This window comes from Rhodnius prolixus, unplaced genomic scaffold, assembly GCF_049639745.1.
Source record: "Rhodnius prolixus isolate KJV_2025 unplaced genomic scaffold, Rpr scaffold_14, whole genome shotgun sequence".
In the NCBI taxonomy this organism is placed as follows: domain Eukaryota; kingdom Metazoa; phylum Arthropoda; class Insecta; order Hemiptera; family Reduviidae; genus Rhodnius; species Rhodnius prolixus.
In genome coordinates, this window is record NW_027411594.1 from 6,685,151 (window position 1) to 6,703,715 (window position 18,565).

At 31.5% G+C, this 18,565-nt stretch overlaps 2 protein-coding genes across 3 annotated transcripts; one reads left to right on the forward strand and one right to left on the reverse strand.

Moving 5' to 3' along the window:
- Positions 1–207: 207 nt before the first annotated feature.
- LOC141451780 (uncharacterized) lies at positions 208–18,496 on the reverse strand. Of its 2 annotated transcripts, none has more exons than XM_074123439.1 (9): positions 18,212–18,496; positions 17,997–18,111; positions 13,087–13,177; positions 10,201–10,318; positions 9,486–10,125; positions 8,671–8,864; positions 8,474–8,555; positions 7,961–8,394; positions 208–3,508 (listed from the first exon to the last, which is right to left on the reverse strand). In XM_074123439.1, the coding sequence occupies exons 3-9, from the start codon at positions 13,172–13,174 to the stop codon at positions 3,478–3,480; spliced, it is 1,587 nt and encodes a 528-aa protein (XP_073979540.1). In that variant the 5' UTR covers positions 13,175–13,177; positions 17,997–18,111; positions 18,212–18,496; the 3' UTR covers positions 208–3,477. The 2 variants fall into 2 exon arrangements, with proteins under 2 accessions (XP_073979540.1, XP_073979541.1); XM_074123440.1 differs by having other exon boundaries at positions 17,478–18,111.
- On the forward strand, positions 3,752–7,558 carry LOC141451776 (uncharacterized). Its single transcript, XM_074123433.1, has one exon. It carries the CDS (start codon positions 4,730–4,732, stop codon positions 6,746–6,748), a length of 2,019 nt encoding a protein of 672 aa, XP_073979534.1. The 5' UTR covers positions 3,752–4,729; the 3' UTR covers positions 6,749–7,558.
- Positions 18,497–18,565: the final 69 nt, after the last annotated feature.

Below are 18,565 nucleotides of genomic sequence, written 5' to 3' on the forward strand. Positions count from 1 at the left end.
ATTTTGTTCATAAAATTCTTCAAAATTACTTTTGGTATCTAATGTTTTTTTTATTTTTACTTGAAAGATGTCTAAACTGCACATATTATTTATCCCACAAACATGGAGCGTTAAGAGAAAAATTAATAAATGAAATAATTTTTTAAATCTCACTTCTTGCAAAAAATCCCAATTAAACTGTTATTATTTTTGTTTATCGAAGTCATATTTTAAAAAAAAACTAGTGTTTTCCATCCAACAAAGAAAACCAAAAACAACACAGTCTTTTTAAGGTTTTTAACGAATTTTTGTTAACAGTTTTTCACTGAATTGGTAAGTTATGTAAGTTATAGACTAGCCTTTAGATAAATCAATCCATTTACATAAATTATTCATCACATCAATATTGCTGAATGATTTTAGTAAACAATAGTTATTATTACTCAATAATTATTTCCAATCAGCTAAATACGTAAGAGCAAACATGCGAATAAGGTAAAATTTTCTCCATTGCTGCAAGTAAATAATAACTAAAAATGAATAAACTAGTTATTTCAATGAAATTAGTTACAAACTTGAATTTTAATTTATGATTAAATCAACACGTATTACCTGAAAAAGTTTGCATGTTTTTTTTTTTTAAGTTTCATACTTCGACATCTTTAGCACATACTTTCATCTTGATTCTTTTTAGAGTTTTAAACTGTCTTGAATTGTAATAATCAAAACAACTAATAACAACCGTACACAATTTTACATAACTTCATATCCACCTGGCAGTATCTCGCTTTGTCTTCAAAATGCTTACAATTAACACTTAAACAGGGCTATATAGATCTGAATCATTAAACTCACATATTTTCTTTACAATATATTATATATATATATATATAAAAGCTTTCTTTAATGTGCGGAGGGTTGTTTGTTTTCTCAATAATCATGTGTTTTCAAAATAATTTCCCTACAAATAAGTTTCGAAGAAAAGATTTGAAACAATTAAATTCTTTCTTATTATATTTTAAAAAAAAAATACACTTTTTTTACAAGTACGTAATATTGAAGCTAAAACTGGTTCGAATTAAAAGTATTTTCACTAAATATAAAGCGCAATGCTTAATTATTGTTTACTATATTAGTCCTTTAGGTTCATAATTACAAATTTTAAAGGGGCTTCACTTTTTATCTGGTTATTCAATTTAGCAAAACACTTGTAAACAAATTTTGACAATTCCACGATTTGAATGTTAACTAAAAAAAATGTAGGTTTTAGACTCACTTTATATGAATATATACTTTATATGAGCCCCAGAATTAGGGAAAAGATTGGGATCTGAGAGCCTCTTGCTTTTTTTATACCTTCGTAAGTAAGCTTGGGCAAGTAAAGCGATAGTTCAAGATCATTGACATCATGCTTGAACAAAGAGAAATTACTAGAGCCTACAAAATGAATAGAAGTTTTGATGTTGGAAATTATAAAAGAAATCGAAAGGGACATTTTTTTGCCACACTTAATCCTCCCCAATTGTAGCAGGTGATTTAAAATTTTCGAAAAGTGTTCTCTTCCAAGTTAAGGGAAAAGCTAATCTTGCTGGTTAAGCAGTTAAAACTAAAATGGGGGAAAAAAAGTCAATAATCTATTTGGGAAATGAGATATCCCAGAAAAATGAAACTCAGTTTGACTTTTTTCCAATATGAAAGACGTACAAAAAATAAAAAAAAAAATCGAAAACAGGACAAAGATTTTAATAACAACGCTACTGCTACTTTACCTTTTTATGTGGGATTAAAAAAATGCAGCAATAATCACCTATAAAATTTACAGAGGAAAAAATTACAATGCACAATGCCTTTAAATAAATAAAAATACGTGCGAGATAGGTTAACATGCAGTTAACAATTTGAGAAACTTAAAAGTAAAATACAAAATACAGTTCACACAAATAGATGAGAACGACATAGCTAAATAAAATGAAAGCGACCGTAAAATTAATATAAACAAAAATTTAGGGGGTTTGCTTTACCACACATTTGCGCCCCTTAACTTTCCCCATTGGAAGTAGTGTGTAATCTATACAACTAACTTCAACTATTAACATTTCTATATCACTGTGTTAAAATTATTGAGTGAGGTGAACATGTAACGAAAAAACTTGAATTTGTAAACATACTGAGAGGTTATTAAATGGATTCAAGATGGTGGTATTGCTGAAAGTGTAGGAGGAATGATTGGCTGACGATGAATGCATGTTGATAATCGATTGATGGTATTGGGTGAGGTTTTTTTTGTTTACTTTCTCATACTTGTTAACATGAGAAATTAACAAAGCGAGTGGTATTCCTTATGTGTTTTGAAACAGTTGTCTGATTAAAAAATTTTGGACGAAAAGAGTATTTAAGATAGTGATAACTTACTTCACAAATGAAAACATGTCCAGAGAAATTTAAGAATTTAAATTCGATTGTAATCGATGTATCGATTTGGTATTGATTTTACAAACAGCTAACCAGTTAGGCTCATTACCTAATGAGGAATTTATCATAACCTTAGCAACAGAGTAATTACAAGTTCCCCAACCACCACATTTATGTAACATATATATATTTTTTTTATTAATAATAAATGAATTTATTTATTAAAAAATAAATTATTACAGTAAGAGAAAGTCTAGTGAGTGTTTAGACAAAATTTTTTTGTTTTTATAATAATGACTAGTTCTCATGCAGTCTAAGTCTTACTCAGAACAATATTTTGCTATTTTATTCTGTTCGTATTATTAATACCCAAAAGAGATTTCTAAGTGTTTACAATACATCATATCCCATATCCAAAAATACCCACTTTTTTGTCTTGGGTAACATTTCGCTGCTGATGTCTGTTCCCGTTTTCCCAAAAATAAGGGAGGACTTCTCCCATATCAACCCTCCTCCCTCCTCAAGGACCTTCCCTTTCTACAAAGGGCCATTTATTTTGCGAGGGATTAATACAATCTCGCTACTTCTCAAATTTTCCTTCACTCCAGTGCCACGCACAAGCTGTTCCGTTCGCGTCTATTTGCACTAAAACCTTAGAAAGTATATTCTAAAGAGATATAACAGTATATAGACGGGATGGAAAACACGACAAAATCTAGGGCGGCACTTTCCTTGCATTATTAAAAACAAAAACCATTAAATCATTATACATATTTTTTTTTCATAACTTCTCTTTCTAAAAACGAAGATGATTAAAAAAGAAAAAAATTATAGACTAAAATTAATAAGATATTTCACAATAAAAAATACATTTATTTAAAATAAAAATAAATTCTTGACTAAAAAAAGTTTAAAAAAAATTACCAGCAGTTTCATTTTAAAATTCATTGCTCTCCATTTTTAAAAAACTTGTATCTTTTTATTTTTTTTTTCAACTTTACTCAATAAATTAGTTTAAAAATTGGTGTCGTTGTAAAATATAATTTTTTTTCTAACTCGGCCAAGCAGTATTAGTTGAGAAATTTATCAGAGCCGTCTCCGGAAGTACTCCCTACATCTAATTAAAAAAAAGTCGATAAGAAAACAAAAAAATATATAAAACTCTTAAATAATATTAAGTTTTATAAGTTAATGCTTATTTATAATGTTTAATTACAACAAATATATGTATATGTATAATCTTTTACTTAAATCTACCATTATTTTTGCTTTCTTTATAATAATATATATAATACAAAAATTAATTACAATTTAATCAAAAGTTAGAGAGCTACTTTTATATTTTGTTTCAAAACTTTGCACACGCGCTATGTACATTAAAAGTATAATGAGAATTAAATTTTGATTATCTTAATGAAAACATTTTGCCGACTATCACAAGAGGATACGACTTATTGGACATTTGTTGGTATTTATTATTTTGCTCCTAACAAAATTGCGTAAAAAACAAAATATCTACTTAAATTAATGGGGGGGGGTTTCAGGTAACACAAAAAAATCTTTCAAGAAAAAAGTAAAGAAACCTATTTAAGAAAGTTATTTAATAATAACAAAAAAAAAAAAACTAAGAACAACAGATTTACGTTTTACACCTTATTTCGCACTCACCGAAACGGAATTTACGCAGATTCTTACGCCTGAAAAGTGTTACGGGAAGGCATGCAGCAGGATGTTCGTGCGGAACTCAGTATTCACCGATTTCATCGTATACGGTACTTTTTTCCCCCCCTCATGGTGCGTCAATATCGTGAGGTCATTGGCGTTCAGACCCCTTTTTTTTTTTTTTTTCAGCGCACCAACCACCTCCGGTCAATGCTCTCGCACTACAGCACTCACAGTTACCACCTCCATTTACACTCCGCCCCATCGACCCCACTAACTACGGCTGGCTCACACTACGCTGCGCACAAAATGACTAATATCAATCACCAACTAGAGGTTAGTTGCGTCATCACTAGGTAATGGTGGTTCGCTGGTAAATTACTTCATACAATAATGAGTGATTAGTCATTGGGTAGTTAATAATCATTACATGGTGAACTTTATTTTTCCAATATTCATCAATTTTCTATAAACGGTGTGGCTTAATCAAGTCTAAATTTTTAAAAATATCCCGACCATTTTACTTTTGCTATTGCACAAGTGGTTAATTTTGGTATTTATTCTTTTGTCAGTTACTCTCTGAAACCTAAATAGAACACTTATTGGATTTATTTTAGTTCAAATTAGTTACAGTTTAGTGTGATCGTCCGTATCTTATCTGTACAGTGTTGGAATCATGGACTTAGCTGGTTGTTCCATCGTAAACAAAATCCAAATAGTGGATGGCCAATTTTTTAAACTCATACCAGACAAGTGTAGTGCAACAAAACTGGTGGCAACATGCGTGAAATGTGAACCAGAGAATGTGCAAATCAAGGGCCACCGTAAATCATCTTCCAATTTTCTGTGCCATTTAAGACGAGTGCATGGAGAGGCTGCTGTGGCAGAATATAATGAATACGTAAGAAATTCAAGAAGTGCTCATTCTAAACAAAACAATTGGCTACAAATTCGCCATAGTGTTGGTCAAAAAGCTTCACTTCAGAGAAAATTTGATGCTAATGTTTTTAATTTTACCATCCAATCAATGGCACCAGTTGGTATTGTAGATGATCCTTACTTTAAAAAAATTTTTGAGGATTTAAATATTTCTAGTAGAGGACTTAATATTATTTCAATTCGTGCACTAACAAGAAAAATGATAACTTTATTTGAACAGACTATGGAGATAATAAAAGAAAAATTGAAAACTGTCACACATGTGTGTACGTCAGCGGACATTTGGTCTGGTAGGAGATATAGTTTTCTTAGAATTACGGTACACTGGTTAAATGAACAAAATCTTGAAAGAGAATCGGCTGCAATAGCCTGTAGAAGGTTTCTCAAGGGGAAACATTCAGCAGCCACAATTCTGAAATTTATCAGCGAAATTCATAACGAATTTGGTATAAATCCCCCAAAGATCAGGGCTACTCTTACTGACAATGAAGCTGACTTTCTCAAGGAGTTTAGGGAGTACACTGATAAAAAAAAAACATATGACTTAGCCGAAGATTACGTCTGTCAAGATGCTGATGATTCCGAATGCTCCAGTTTAGAAGAAGGTGAAGAACAGTTTCAAAACGCCAGCATCTCTTCAGGGGCGAGTTGCAGTAAAGGTTGCAACAAAATTTCAGTATTTCCTGTCACATTACCAAATCATATCAAGTGTTGTGCCAACTTGCTTAATTTATGCGCTTTGGAAGATGTAAAAAAGGCTATTATTGCTACGCCAAATCTGTCATCTGTTCATCAGAGAGTAATGAAAAAATGTAACCAATTGTGGCAAGCTGCGAACATACTAAATAATATTGAAGTTGTACAAGATATCTTGGGATGTACATTAACAAGTCCAAAAGACACACGATGGAATTCTTTATACGATTCTTTACAAACAATTCTTCAAATGCGTCATAAAAGCCAGATCGTAAGTCAGGCACTTAATTTGAATAACTGTTTAACTGAAGACGATTTTGATTACTTAAAAGAACATTTAGAATGCGCAAAACCTGTAGCTGAAGCACTGGACATTCTACAAGATGAACAATATGTTTATTATGGGACCCAAATTTCAGTTTTGTTCGCTTTGCTTCCCAAACTAGAAAATCTGAACAGTAAAAAGTGGGAATATTGTAAGCCAATTGCCCAAAGTTTTTTGGACAGTTTACTAAATAGATTTAAGGATTTCTTTCATTTTTCCAGTGATGAATCAATGAATGCAGCTATAGCTGCGATTTCACACCCAGCATTCAAAAACCGGTGGATGGTACGTCTAGACTTGGCAACCCAAAATAAAATCATGCTAGCATTTACAGAAGCTGTAACCAGGGAAGTTAATGCACTGGAGGAGGTCAACGTTTCACAAAAATCAAATACCAATTCTGGAAAGTCGAATTTCTTTCATTACGGTCAAGATGATATAGAAGAATATGCGCCCGTGACAGAAATTTCCAATCAGATATTGCAGTTCCTTAATGACGATTATCGGGAATTTAGTATGCTTGACAGGTATCCGGCAGTAAAACAAGTTTTTCTAAAATATAATACACCATTACCTTCCTCTGCTCCCGTTGAACGGCTGTTCACTTATGAAACAATGATGAAACTGCTTGATTCTAGTAAATTAGACAATAAAACACTTGAAACAAGGGTTTTATTAAAAGCTAATTCACACTTTTATAAAAACAATTTATGCAATCAGAATGAACTATATTGAAATTGTGAAAGAAAAAAAAAAAAAGAAAAGAAGATTAATGGCATGTGTTGTTCATGGTTTTTGGTGACTAATTCATTAATCCAGAAGTAAGAAAGAATAATGGCAGTATATATTATTTTGTCGAGCTTTCGACCATGGGACTACTGGGTCATCTTCAGTGGTATGGAACATATTTTACAGTAGAGTTATAATAATTGTGATACTAATGAATATGTTTGTAATGTAGATTACAAAAAAATTATTTATATAAGTGTCTCTCAAAAGGTGAAGCGTTGTAAGGAATAAGATTATACGAGGAGGTATTCAAAAAATTGGAAAGAAAGAACAAGAAATAATCATTTTATTGCACTGTCTTGTCACCAACCTTTCTCCAGAAAGAGAAGGACAACCACAAGAAGGAATATAGAAAATTAGGCGTCATGCTTTTCTTCTAGGACTGATAGTGAATCAAGAAAGAGAAAGATGAAAGAAAAAGAAAGACTGTTTTTCTTTTACAAGTTAAATACGACTAAAATCTTCGAGAGAAACTTTATGTACCAATCGTACAAATTTATAGAATAAGGAAGGAAAGAAACAGTATTAAGAAATATGTAATTTTATCATTAATACAACAAAGTGGAAATTTTTCTACTTTACTCTTTCTAAATAGATACATAGAAAATAATAATCGTATGTGATTCGTATAAAAGACAGGAAAAATTAGGCTTTCGCACATCGTCTTGTGAAGCGGCCATTCTACTTAGTTTTAATAACTTTTTTTATCAACTTTCCAAGTTTTACAGTGCATTGTGCAAAGTTCATCATTCATTATTTAATCCTCAAAAATGTTCACAAATATTGTTTTTTTTAGGTAAATGTTGTGAAATGAACGTACTGTAAACTTCTGTAATGAAGTTTTTTTTTGTTTTTTTTAATTTAAAATAAAAAGTTTTCAAAAGCTTATGTTTCATGAACAATTAATTCTATGAAACGTCTGTTTTCTATTTTTTTTTTTTTTGCTCAGTTAGGCTTTATTACTTATGTTCAAACATGTTTCTCAGCCATACAAAATCATTATAAAACCTCAATCTTCTAGTAATGTTTTGCTTAAATTTTATAAAAGACATGTTAAACTTAACTTTATTTAATATATTTATTAACTTAACTTTAAAAATAAAAGTATTATAGTAAAATTTATCTTTTATAATAATTAAATATTTATAAAATACCTACCTATCATAATATGAATCAGAATCCAACCAATCTTGATATTTGTACCACCATTGTTCCCATTTGATATAGTCTTGCAGTGTTAGATCTCTGAGATACCCGTGTTCCTTATAATATGTATATCTAACTCGTACATCATCCCAAGAGCCGAGCTCGGTGACACTACTCGGCGGATATGGTGGTGAAGGAGGACTGTCCATTTCCACGGTCAGCCGGTCGCCAGCCGTTATTCTCAGATTGCGATGTTCCAGATCTCTATCCACAGACCATTGAGCCATCCTACCAAATCTTTCGGACAGACTGAGCTTAGGTCCACCAGTTAGTCCAGGTAGCCGTCCTCCACTCCCACCTCCACTGCCGGCAGTTCCTGCTCCTGTACCACCGCAACTTGAGGATTCAGATTCTGATTCCACTTTTATATAATGTGATCTGTTCACCTGTTAAAAGCAATGCCTCCATTAATATCCTGAACAGTACTTTAACTGCTATAATCAATCACAATTAGCACTGCCTGACCTTCAACACAGACTTCTCTTTTCTTCTTCTCTTATTTCTTTTGACTCTCTCACTTCTTCTTGTTAAAGAGTATGACCTGGATCTGCGCATACAACACGAAAATGTTAATTTACAGATACAACTGATGATAACCATACTCTCAGGGTATTTCAAACTCACCGTTGACTTACTCTCATATTACAAAGGTATTTACTTACCTAGATCTATCTAATCTAGTTCTCACTGCGTCACCCATTCTTCTACGATCTAATCGTCTTGATTCTTTATCAGATGAATCTCTTCTACTTCTAGTTCCTCCAGCAACAGGGCTACGTCCTTTTCTTGAACACACTGAACAAGATTCATTTGAACAACTGCTGCTGGTTTCAGATGAACAACTTTCTGAACGACACTGTAAAATTTGAGTAAATTTAAATATGTAAATACATAATGCAGAGGCAACGATGATGTTACGTCTAAGGGCTATATAGACATAGTGTGACTTAAAAAGAAGACGTATTGAGAGATTTAGGATTATAATACTAGAACAGAATATGTACTGGATATACACACTCAATTTTAATGCAGGCTACAGTAAACGCAATTTTCTTATAAAAAAAAAACGAACTTGCAAATGCATGTATTAGTAAAAGGATATTTTAAAGTAAGGAATCGGTCTCTTGAAACAATAATTAAGGGACTGAAATGGAAAATAGCATTAGCTAAATTTATCATCTCCTTAGATCGAAGATACATGTGAATTCAAATTTATGTGTGCGAGTTGTGATGATTATATTTTCTCTATAGGTACGCTGAACTCAATAAATGCATTCACTATCCACGTCTGAATGCATGTTAGTTTGTTCTGTAAATATATTAGTAAGGGGGACAACATTTTTCATGATACATTAGAATAAGATGTTTTAATAATTTTTTGATGAGATGAGAATAAACTCTTTTATACGGTTGATAACTGTACACAAAATACCACAAAGAGAACCTATAAAAAAAAAAAAAGTCATAGAATAAATACCTTGGGAGAAAACGGCCTTCTTGTAGGAGGTGACCTTGGTCGTGGCGATCGAAATGCGGGCAATCTTCTTCTGGTACGAGAATCCCTTTCCGTTCTTCCTCTCGAATCTAACCTTCTTCCTCTAGAATCCCTTCTGGGCGATCTCCCTCTTGAATTTCTTCTCAAAGATCTTCCTCTTGAAGTCCTTTTTGGCGATCTACCACGAGAATCTCCCCTTCCCCTGGGTGACCTTCCTCTGGACTCTCTTCTAGGTGATCTGCCTTTAGAATCACCTCTTATACGCCTTGGTGAACGTCCGCGTGAAATTGATCTTCTATCTCTTGATGCTGATCTGCTGGGCGATCGCGTTTGTGATCTTGATTTAGAATCAGATCTTGCTGGTGATTTAGGAGATCTAGGTCTTGGTCGTCTGGGTGAGGATATTGGACGGCTGGGACCTCTAGATGGAGGTGTCCATCCAGGAGGCGGTGATCGAAGAGTGGCTGATCTTGATCTTGACCTAGAGTGAGAACGAGATCTTGACCCTGACTTTGACCTAGAACGAGATCTAGATCTGGCAGAATCATCACCACTGCCAGATTTTGACCTTGATGATCGTTTCTCTCCGTGGTACAACTCCTTATATCCACTGTGGCGCCACCTATTCATGATAATGTAAAAATCCATATTAAAATCCTGTTATATCAAGTTTTAAGAATACGTTTTAAATACAAACCTATTAGGATCTTTTTCTTCAGCTTCCAGTAATTTCTTATTCCAATATGTGCTCTGGGTACCATTCTTCCTTGCTTTCTTCATTACTGAATCTATTTCACGATGTCGTGGAGGTGTACCTAAATAATCAATTTTTTTTTTAAAACTTTTTGTTTTCAGTTTTTCATATTATGTTTGAAAATTAAACATTAGTCAATGAAAGGTCATAATCATCGATAGAACATCGATGGTAAAGCATGTAAATAATTAGATATAGATCAATTTTTGTCAGGAAGTACTTTAATTCATGAAATGATGGAATGTTCATCAAAAAGAAGGTAGCTGCTTCTAGGAAAGACATAGTGCAAGTTCTTATAAATAAAAATAAAGAGTCGTTTGAAGGAGGGTCGCTAGTACGCTCGGACAAGCAAGACCACGGTACTTTCGGGAAGCGATCCATGCTTAAAAGCTCTTAAAATTGGCACTTTAAGTAATTATTATTTGCTACTTACCCCAATAACTATCTAAAAACTAAAATAAGACAATTACAAATATATCTATGTATACGAATTTGGATCTGGCACTGAAATAATATACGTGGATTTTAAAAGAATTGACCTTTTTTTAAGTAAATAAAAAAAAAAACTTTCAGTTGTATAATGCTAGAAATCGATAGTACTCCTCCATTAAAGCGGTATCAATTCTAGTTACTGTCTCAATACACTTGCAACTTATATTATTCTTTAGAAAATCTTAGCGAAATCCCCAATTGCTTTAGCATTTTAGCCACTTTCCTGAGTAAAAATTGATTGAATTTAATGTCATCTATAACCTTAGATTATTTAACTAAACATAGGTGCTAACGATTTTAAAAGTGATGAAAATTAAGCATTTAAAATAAATCTTGATTATATATGTAGAAATGGCGGATCTTTTATCTAGTTTGTTATTTATTTTACAATTACCAACTGTTTAATTTATTCCTCATGATTTAATTTTATATTTATATTAGCAATTTGTTAACGTTTTATTTCACAATACAAATATTTTTTAAAATTTCATTTCTTTCAATAAATTATGAAAGAAAAAATTGAAAAATTACGTTAAGTTAGTACATGATCTATAACTGCTTAAGAGTAACTAAGATTTTAAATTTGTTTGCAGCATTTTATTAATTTCGAAATTTAAATTTTCTCATTGAGTTAAATATATTTCATAATCTCTTAAAAGAAAGCATAAAGGAAGTTTAGCTTCGAAGCAGAAAAAGTTATGCTTTTAAGTTTGATATCTTTTACAAGCTCAGGAATACTTAGAATATCAACTAGAAGCAACCATTTTTTTTTTTTTCTTTACTTTATTTTAATCCTTAATTTCTCTTAGTAAAAAGGAATAACTTTAGAAATGATAGGATTCATCGAATTGCTAAAACGGGGTTTTTCACAGAAAATAGGTTTTGAAGCCTGCTGAACTCGTAAAAAAAAAAAGGTTTATGGCGCTGGGTCTGCTAGATTTAAACAGAATATCTAACTAAGTCCCGAAAATATCAAACTTAATATTCTGATTTGGTATTGTCTCTTCAGATATGTGGTTAGCAATGTGTGTGATATTGGTAATTACTTTAGAAATGATATTGAAATTAAAATCGCAGCCCTGATTAAATAAAGATATTAATAACAGCATTTCTATCTGTACAAAATGTGGTCAAATTTTGAAGCTGTTCCTTAAGAAATATACTACGGCTTATAAAATACTTTTGTTACTTCAATTTAAAGATAAAATAGAAAGCCCCGTCCAACGTAAACCTTAAAAACTCTTGGTTTTCCTTGCAATATGCTCGTCTAATTTATTTCTCCCAGTCAATAATACTACTTAAGTAAGGCAACAAATATATAAAATTCTCAACAACAATTTTGATGGGCTACAATTTAAAAAAAAGAAAAATACAAATCTTAAAGATGAGCAATAGGCCCCAAAAGATGGGGTATCTCAGCTTCTTAGATACTAAAACGGCTGGAACAAAACCCTTAATCGGAAGTGGGACTATGGAAACATTTTTTAGTTCCTTTTTGAATTTCTCTAAAACGACTCTAACGACTTTCTTTAAATACAACAGCTGATTTTATCTTTTTAATTAAGGTTATTTTCTTTAAACTTCGAATATTGTGTATATACTTTAGGGCTACCCTTGTTTCTCTATTTCCTTAAATCTCTAGTTTCCTGGATTTCTAGTTTTTAAGGAAGTGCAAGCATGGACAACCTCTAAATTGGCAGTTAGAAACAATTTATGGTTTTGCCAACCGTGTAAATAAGAGATCTGATCAAGGATTAAGCGATAATAACTCAAACATTACCCCGGGCACCCCGCTCTTTCCAGAACTTCCTCAAGAAACCAGAGTAGTCGTTTTATCATCTGAAGGTAGTAGAACGGTGACTGATCTCTTCTAACATTATTGAGAGGTGCAATATATAAACTAGTCATCACTGGATTCCGATGAAATGCTCAATAAGTAGGATTTGTAATAAACCCAAGGAACACCAAAACGTGTATTCTCATAAAAACTCAACATTCGTAAATTACGTGATACGTCCAGATTTGATTCCTTACCCTCGTTACGAACATATATAATAAGAACTGTGGACCTTATTTGCATGGAAAGATCTGTTTTATCTAAGTTACCGCAGAAAACAGACACTTCCCAGGCCATCAAATTAAGATGGCTAAAATAAATAATAAATTACTGAACGAATGTATTAGATTTTAAAGAATAATTAACTAGACAACGTATTTTTCTTTGTAGGTAATTTAAATTTTAACACTCTTAATTCAAATGTGTAACATTTTAACTAAGAAAGAATTTAATTTAAGTTTTCTTCAATAAATATAACAAAATTTTCGGCAAATAGATACCTTTATTACGTCCATTTCGATTAGAATATGCGTCCATTCGCAAGCGTGGAGAACGATCTCTCGTAGATCTTCTCGAAGAAGATGACATTGCCTGCACACAATCATAGAGAAATATCTTGTTTATATTACCACATTAATTTACCTTCGAAGGTATATTATACTGAAATAAATTGAAGTATATTAAAAATTATATAAACAAAAACAAAATATATTATTTATTACTTGCATTTTCAGTTATTATTATTTTTTTTTTCCATTCAAATGTTTAAAAAATTTCAGCGCTTTTCCATCATTTCATTTTCTACGATCGATATCTTAAGTCGATTTTCAATAGCAAATACTTCTTTGAAGTTAAATTAAACACAATTATTTCTGTATCACATTAGGTTAAAAAAAAAAAAAATCCTCTGTTAAATTGTAAACCATGGAATAAAAGGGTGGTAAATATGTTTTTAGGGACTCAAAATCATGAAATTTGTATTTTACCCTTTGCCAGTACTAAGTAATAAAATCAACCAAATACAAATTATATATCTAGAGCAAATAAAATTTATTTAACAAAAACAAAATGTGGTGAGAACACAACTTTTCTAGAAAGTTTAGATAAAATCATCATCAGAGCTGTTTTCGTGAAACACTAAATAAAGTAAAAAAAAATCCTTAAAGTCCTTTCGGTTTATGATTCTTTATTTTCTAATCCTTTGTGTAGAACATCTTTAAAACCGAACGGCATTTAAGAGGGAAGCAATCCATAAGTGACCATATCTAATGTTCCTAGAAGAATGTTTCTAATAAAACTAGTAATATCTTAGATGTACGCAACTAAGGTGCTAAGTTTAAAGAAAAGTTGGACCCATTTTTTTGAGAAAATCTCAGCAAAATAAAAATAAAAAATTAACTATTCCTTTAACTTCGGATGAAGATTTTGGTAATACCAAACCTTCTCAAATAATAAGAGACAGGAATCTTATAATGAACTGAAATAGCGCTTTAAAGGAAACGTATCCCCGCCCTTCCTTCAGGAGTGCTGGCAAAAATGATTCAAAGAAAAGTTATAGATGTGAATACCAAGTGAGCATTTACCAAGATTTAAACAAATAAATAAATACTTAAAGCTATTTGTGAGAAAATCTTGTAAAAAACCAGCACGATTTAAGGATTTTGAGTGCTAAGTTGAAGTCACACTAGTGAACCTAATCCAAATATAAAAAGATGGAGCTTGCTGGATTTTTCAATTTTTGAAATCCTTTATTGAACAATGTGACAAGACAATTCCTAAAATTTACTAACTCTGAGGATCACAAAAAAAAAAGAAAATTCTCCAGTGGAAAACTCATTATCAAAATTTGATTCGTTCAAAACACTTTCCCATAAATAATATTTGGTGTTAAGAAAAAGAAAAAAACTTATTAATCTGCTGAAAACTCTCACACCACGTTCTCTTAAAACAAGTCTTAAGGGTTTTTCTTGAAATCGGGCATTTCGTGAAAGTTCTGTTTTGAGTGCCGTTTTCTTTTTGTTGTTTATGCCACTCAGAAATGAGACTTACAAGACAGTCATAGAAAATTAATCGAAATTACTACTTTAAGAAACACTCTCTAAACTTCATAGTTTACTCAAGAGTCTAGATCCTTTTAATTTACATAAACTCTTACTATAGCTGCCCTACAACTCAAAATCAAATTCCCTCAAATGTATGTGACTAAAAATATCTGTTGATTTGTGAACAATGTTTCGGCATTTCGAGGCAGAGGGAGTTACAAAACTGATCATTGCAATATAAATAAAAAATGTAATAGAATGCATGGTGGAACCACGAACGTACATTTACACACACATTTTTTTTTTTTAAATAGATGGGATCAATTCAATAAATTTTACTACAGCATAAGTGGTTTGAAGGAGGGGTCTAGTTTCTAAATGGAATTCCCCCAATGAAGGACCAGAATTTTAATTAAAATATAAATATTAAAAGAAGAAGACATTTAAAACGTACTTCTGCTTTTTTTACTAAAAAAAAAAAAACACAGGGACATTTTCTGTGAAAACCCGAATTGAAAATATTACTTGAAGACAATACCTTCCAAGTAGGAGAAAGTAAGAAATTATTAAGGTATAAAGAATTTAAAAGAAATAATGGCTGACTAGTAAATGGGTAGGTACAGGACAAATTACCTCAAAGTCGCTGCTGCTTTTAAATACTGACTAATAAATGGGTAGGTACAGGACAAATTACCTCAAAGTCGCTGCTGCTTTTAAATACTGACTAATAAATGGGTAGGTACAGGACAAATTACCTCAAAGTCGCTGCTGCTTTTAAATACTGACTAATAAATGGGTAGGTACAGGACAAATTACCTCAAAGTCGCTGCTGCTTTTAAATACTGACTAATAAATGGGTAGGTACAGGACAAATTACCTCAAAGTCGCTGCTGCTTTTAAATACTGACTAATAAATGGGTAGGTACAGGACAAATTACCTCAAAGTCGCTGCTGCTTTTAAATACTGACTAATAAATGGGTAGGTACAGGACAAATTACCTCAAAGTCGCTGCTGCTTTTAAATACTGACTAATAAATGGGTAGGTACAGGACAAATTACCTCAAAGTCGCTGCTGCTTTTAAATACTGACTAATAAATGGGTAGGTACAGGACAAATTACCTCAAAGTCGCTGCTGCTTTTAAATACTGACTCATTGGCAATTTTTTTTTTTAATGATACCCTTTCACAAACTATAAAATGTTTGTATTGTTTTGTTAATCATCCACCCATGTTTAAAGTTTATTAACTACTTCGTAGGTTAATATAAGAATATTTGATGTATAAAGAATGTTCTGTTAATAATAATAAACCAAAAATAGAACAAACAAATAATATTCTGAATTCCTCCAACAATTCCTTTTACCAACCAATTATCTTTTTTCAAGGTGCTAAAACTAATCAGGAATTTAACTATACCTATTGAAATTAAACTGCTGTCACAAATCAATATGTCAAATATTAAACGCTGCAATATATATATATTTTTTTAAAATATCACAATATTCTATTTTGATGGCATCTGCAACAGTGCTTAAAAAATAAAAATAAATAAATATACAGTTCACGTATTTTTAGAGAGTGCCCAACTTATTCGATTCATCCAGGCAAACATTTAAGCAGCAAAATTAAAATAATATTCTGAATAGATTAGATCAGGCGATATAACTTCTAAAATCACGTATCTTATTGAAATTACCGTTTGGTTTTCCGTATGCAAATGACTATTTTGAAAACCTGTTGGTACAGCCTAAATTGTACATCTTAATATGTTGAAACATACAACGCAGAAATGAAACTAGTCAAATCCAAAAAATAAATATTGTATGAACAATGATACACTTCTTTGTAAGAAACAAGTTCGTGGTTTTACTAAAAAGCTAGATCACTTGTTTCGTATTGCACAAATAGTTCGAACTAAAGAGATTTATGAATTTAATTTAGCTATTACTTTATACCAGATTTTTTTTTACTCAAACCATGTTTATTTATCGTATTTTTCCAAAAATTGGGCTTTTTTAAAAAAAGGCAGAATTTTGAAAATGATCAATCTAAGGGCATAGAATTTAATTCCTTAAATGCGCAATTAATATATACTATTTTATTCTTGCAGAATATAATAGATAAACGCAGTGTTTTTTTTTTTTTTAATGATTTAAGGCGCGTGTCAACATCTGTGGTTATTGGCGCCCGGAGCTTTTTTCCAGTGCACTGCCGGCCTCAGGACAGTGTTCTCTTGTTACAGACAACACTGTCCATCACAGGACAGCGAGCTGTAAGAAGCTCCTAGGAAGCTAGTGTTTCTATGAAATTTAATAATTGATTACAGACATAAAAATTGGAAAATTTAAGCTTGCCTTTAAAAAAAAGTGTGCCTTACTTAATAATACGCGAGCCTATTATGTGTTATTCTTGCCGTAAAAGAATATATTGACACAAGAAGCAAAAATTCAAATTGGAAAACATGATTAGGTAAACATAAATTTTGCTTAAAATAGATTTCTTCATTTACTAAAATTTAAAACGATTATTAATCAACTATATACCACATAAATAGATTCTTCTCAATTTTTATTTTTCGATGTTATGCTCTCTTAGTTTTGGCATTTTCCTCAACAGCTGAAAAAATATAACACAAATATCCTCTTCTTTTTACAGGACTACTCAAACTTAGTTTTAATAAAAATGTCTGTGAAGAGGAAATTAATTATTGAAAATAAATAAAGCTTAAATGAAAATAATAAACTTGAAGTATTTTAGGATATTTCCTACGAGATTTAAACAATAATAAAACAAATAAAATATAGGCAATTTGTTTTTAAATCTATGATTATAAAAACAAGACCATACCTCAACTGCAGGCTCAATTCATGGCACGGGTAACAGATCAGACCGTATATTCCAACCGTGTAAACCGAAAACCAACTCATCTGATGTAAATAAGATTCTCTTGCAAAAATGCATATCATGTTCCAGTAGAAAATATCCATCTTTTTATATTATTATTCAATTGACTTAATATTTTAACATTATATTCTTTTGAATTACATCAGCAAAGTTGGAATTCGACTTTACAATACGGGTCCGCGGTATCATGCGAAAACCGCTTGTCCACGACAAACGCATTTTAGCAAAGGAAAAAAATAAATAATACAGTAATATAAAAGCATGTAACACAAATGAAAACAATGATATGTATAGATTTTTATGTAACCGCACCCGAATCACGGGAATATTTCACTTGCGTAATAGATATCGCGTTTTTCCTTTTCGGATAAATCGGTAAGGCGAAATTATTTAAAGGCATTTTTTTTCATGTATACAATCCCCGAGAATTTAACCGTAATTCGTCACGACTGCAAGACTTACATTCACACACGTTCTCGTATCTTAGTCTAGGCACGATGTTTCAACTTTTTATTTCCTTGCTGATGACTTCTATAATTAGCTTTTATAGGTCTCGGATTATCAGTTTCTTTTGGACCTGAAAAAAAGTAAAAAACCATTACAAATTTAATTAGTTCAATGTTTGTGAGATTGCAAGGATCAAAAACGTTAATAAAATTTATAAAAAGAACCATTACCAGTGTGAAGTAGAAACCAGTCACTCAGCTTCCATCAAATTCCATCTACTCCATTTTGCTTTTAGTCCATCTGCTTAACTGCAATAACAATTCCAGAAATAGAGTCTACGTACGTTGTTATCTTTTGTTTCCAACTAAACGGAAAAGAACTAACGGATAGACGAATATTTTTATGCACTTTTCTTTGGTGAAAATTGTTCAAATTTTTAACACATAAAAACACTAAACTCCACTGTTTTTTACGACCCTTCAACTGCACATCACATACTCCCAATTCCTAACCCACCTACGAACTCAAAGCGTAAAGCGTCAATAACCAGGGCTACCAATGGAACAATTCGAACAACGCTAAAA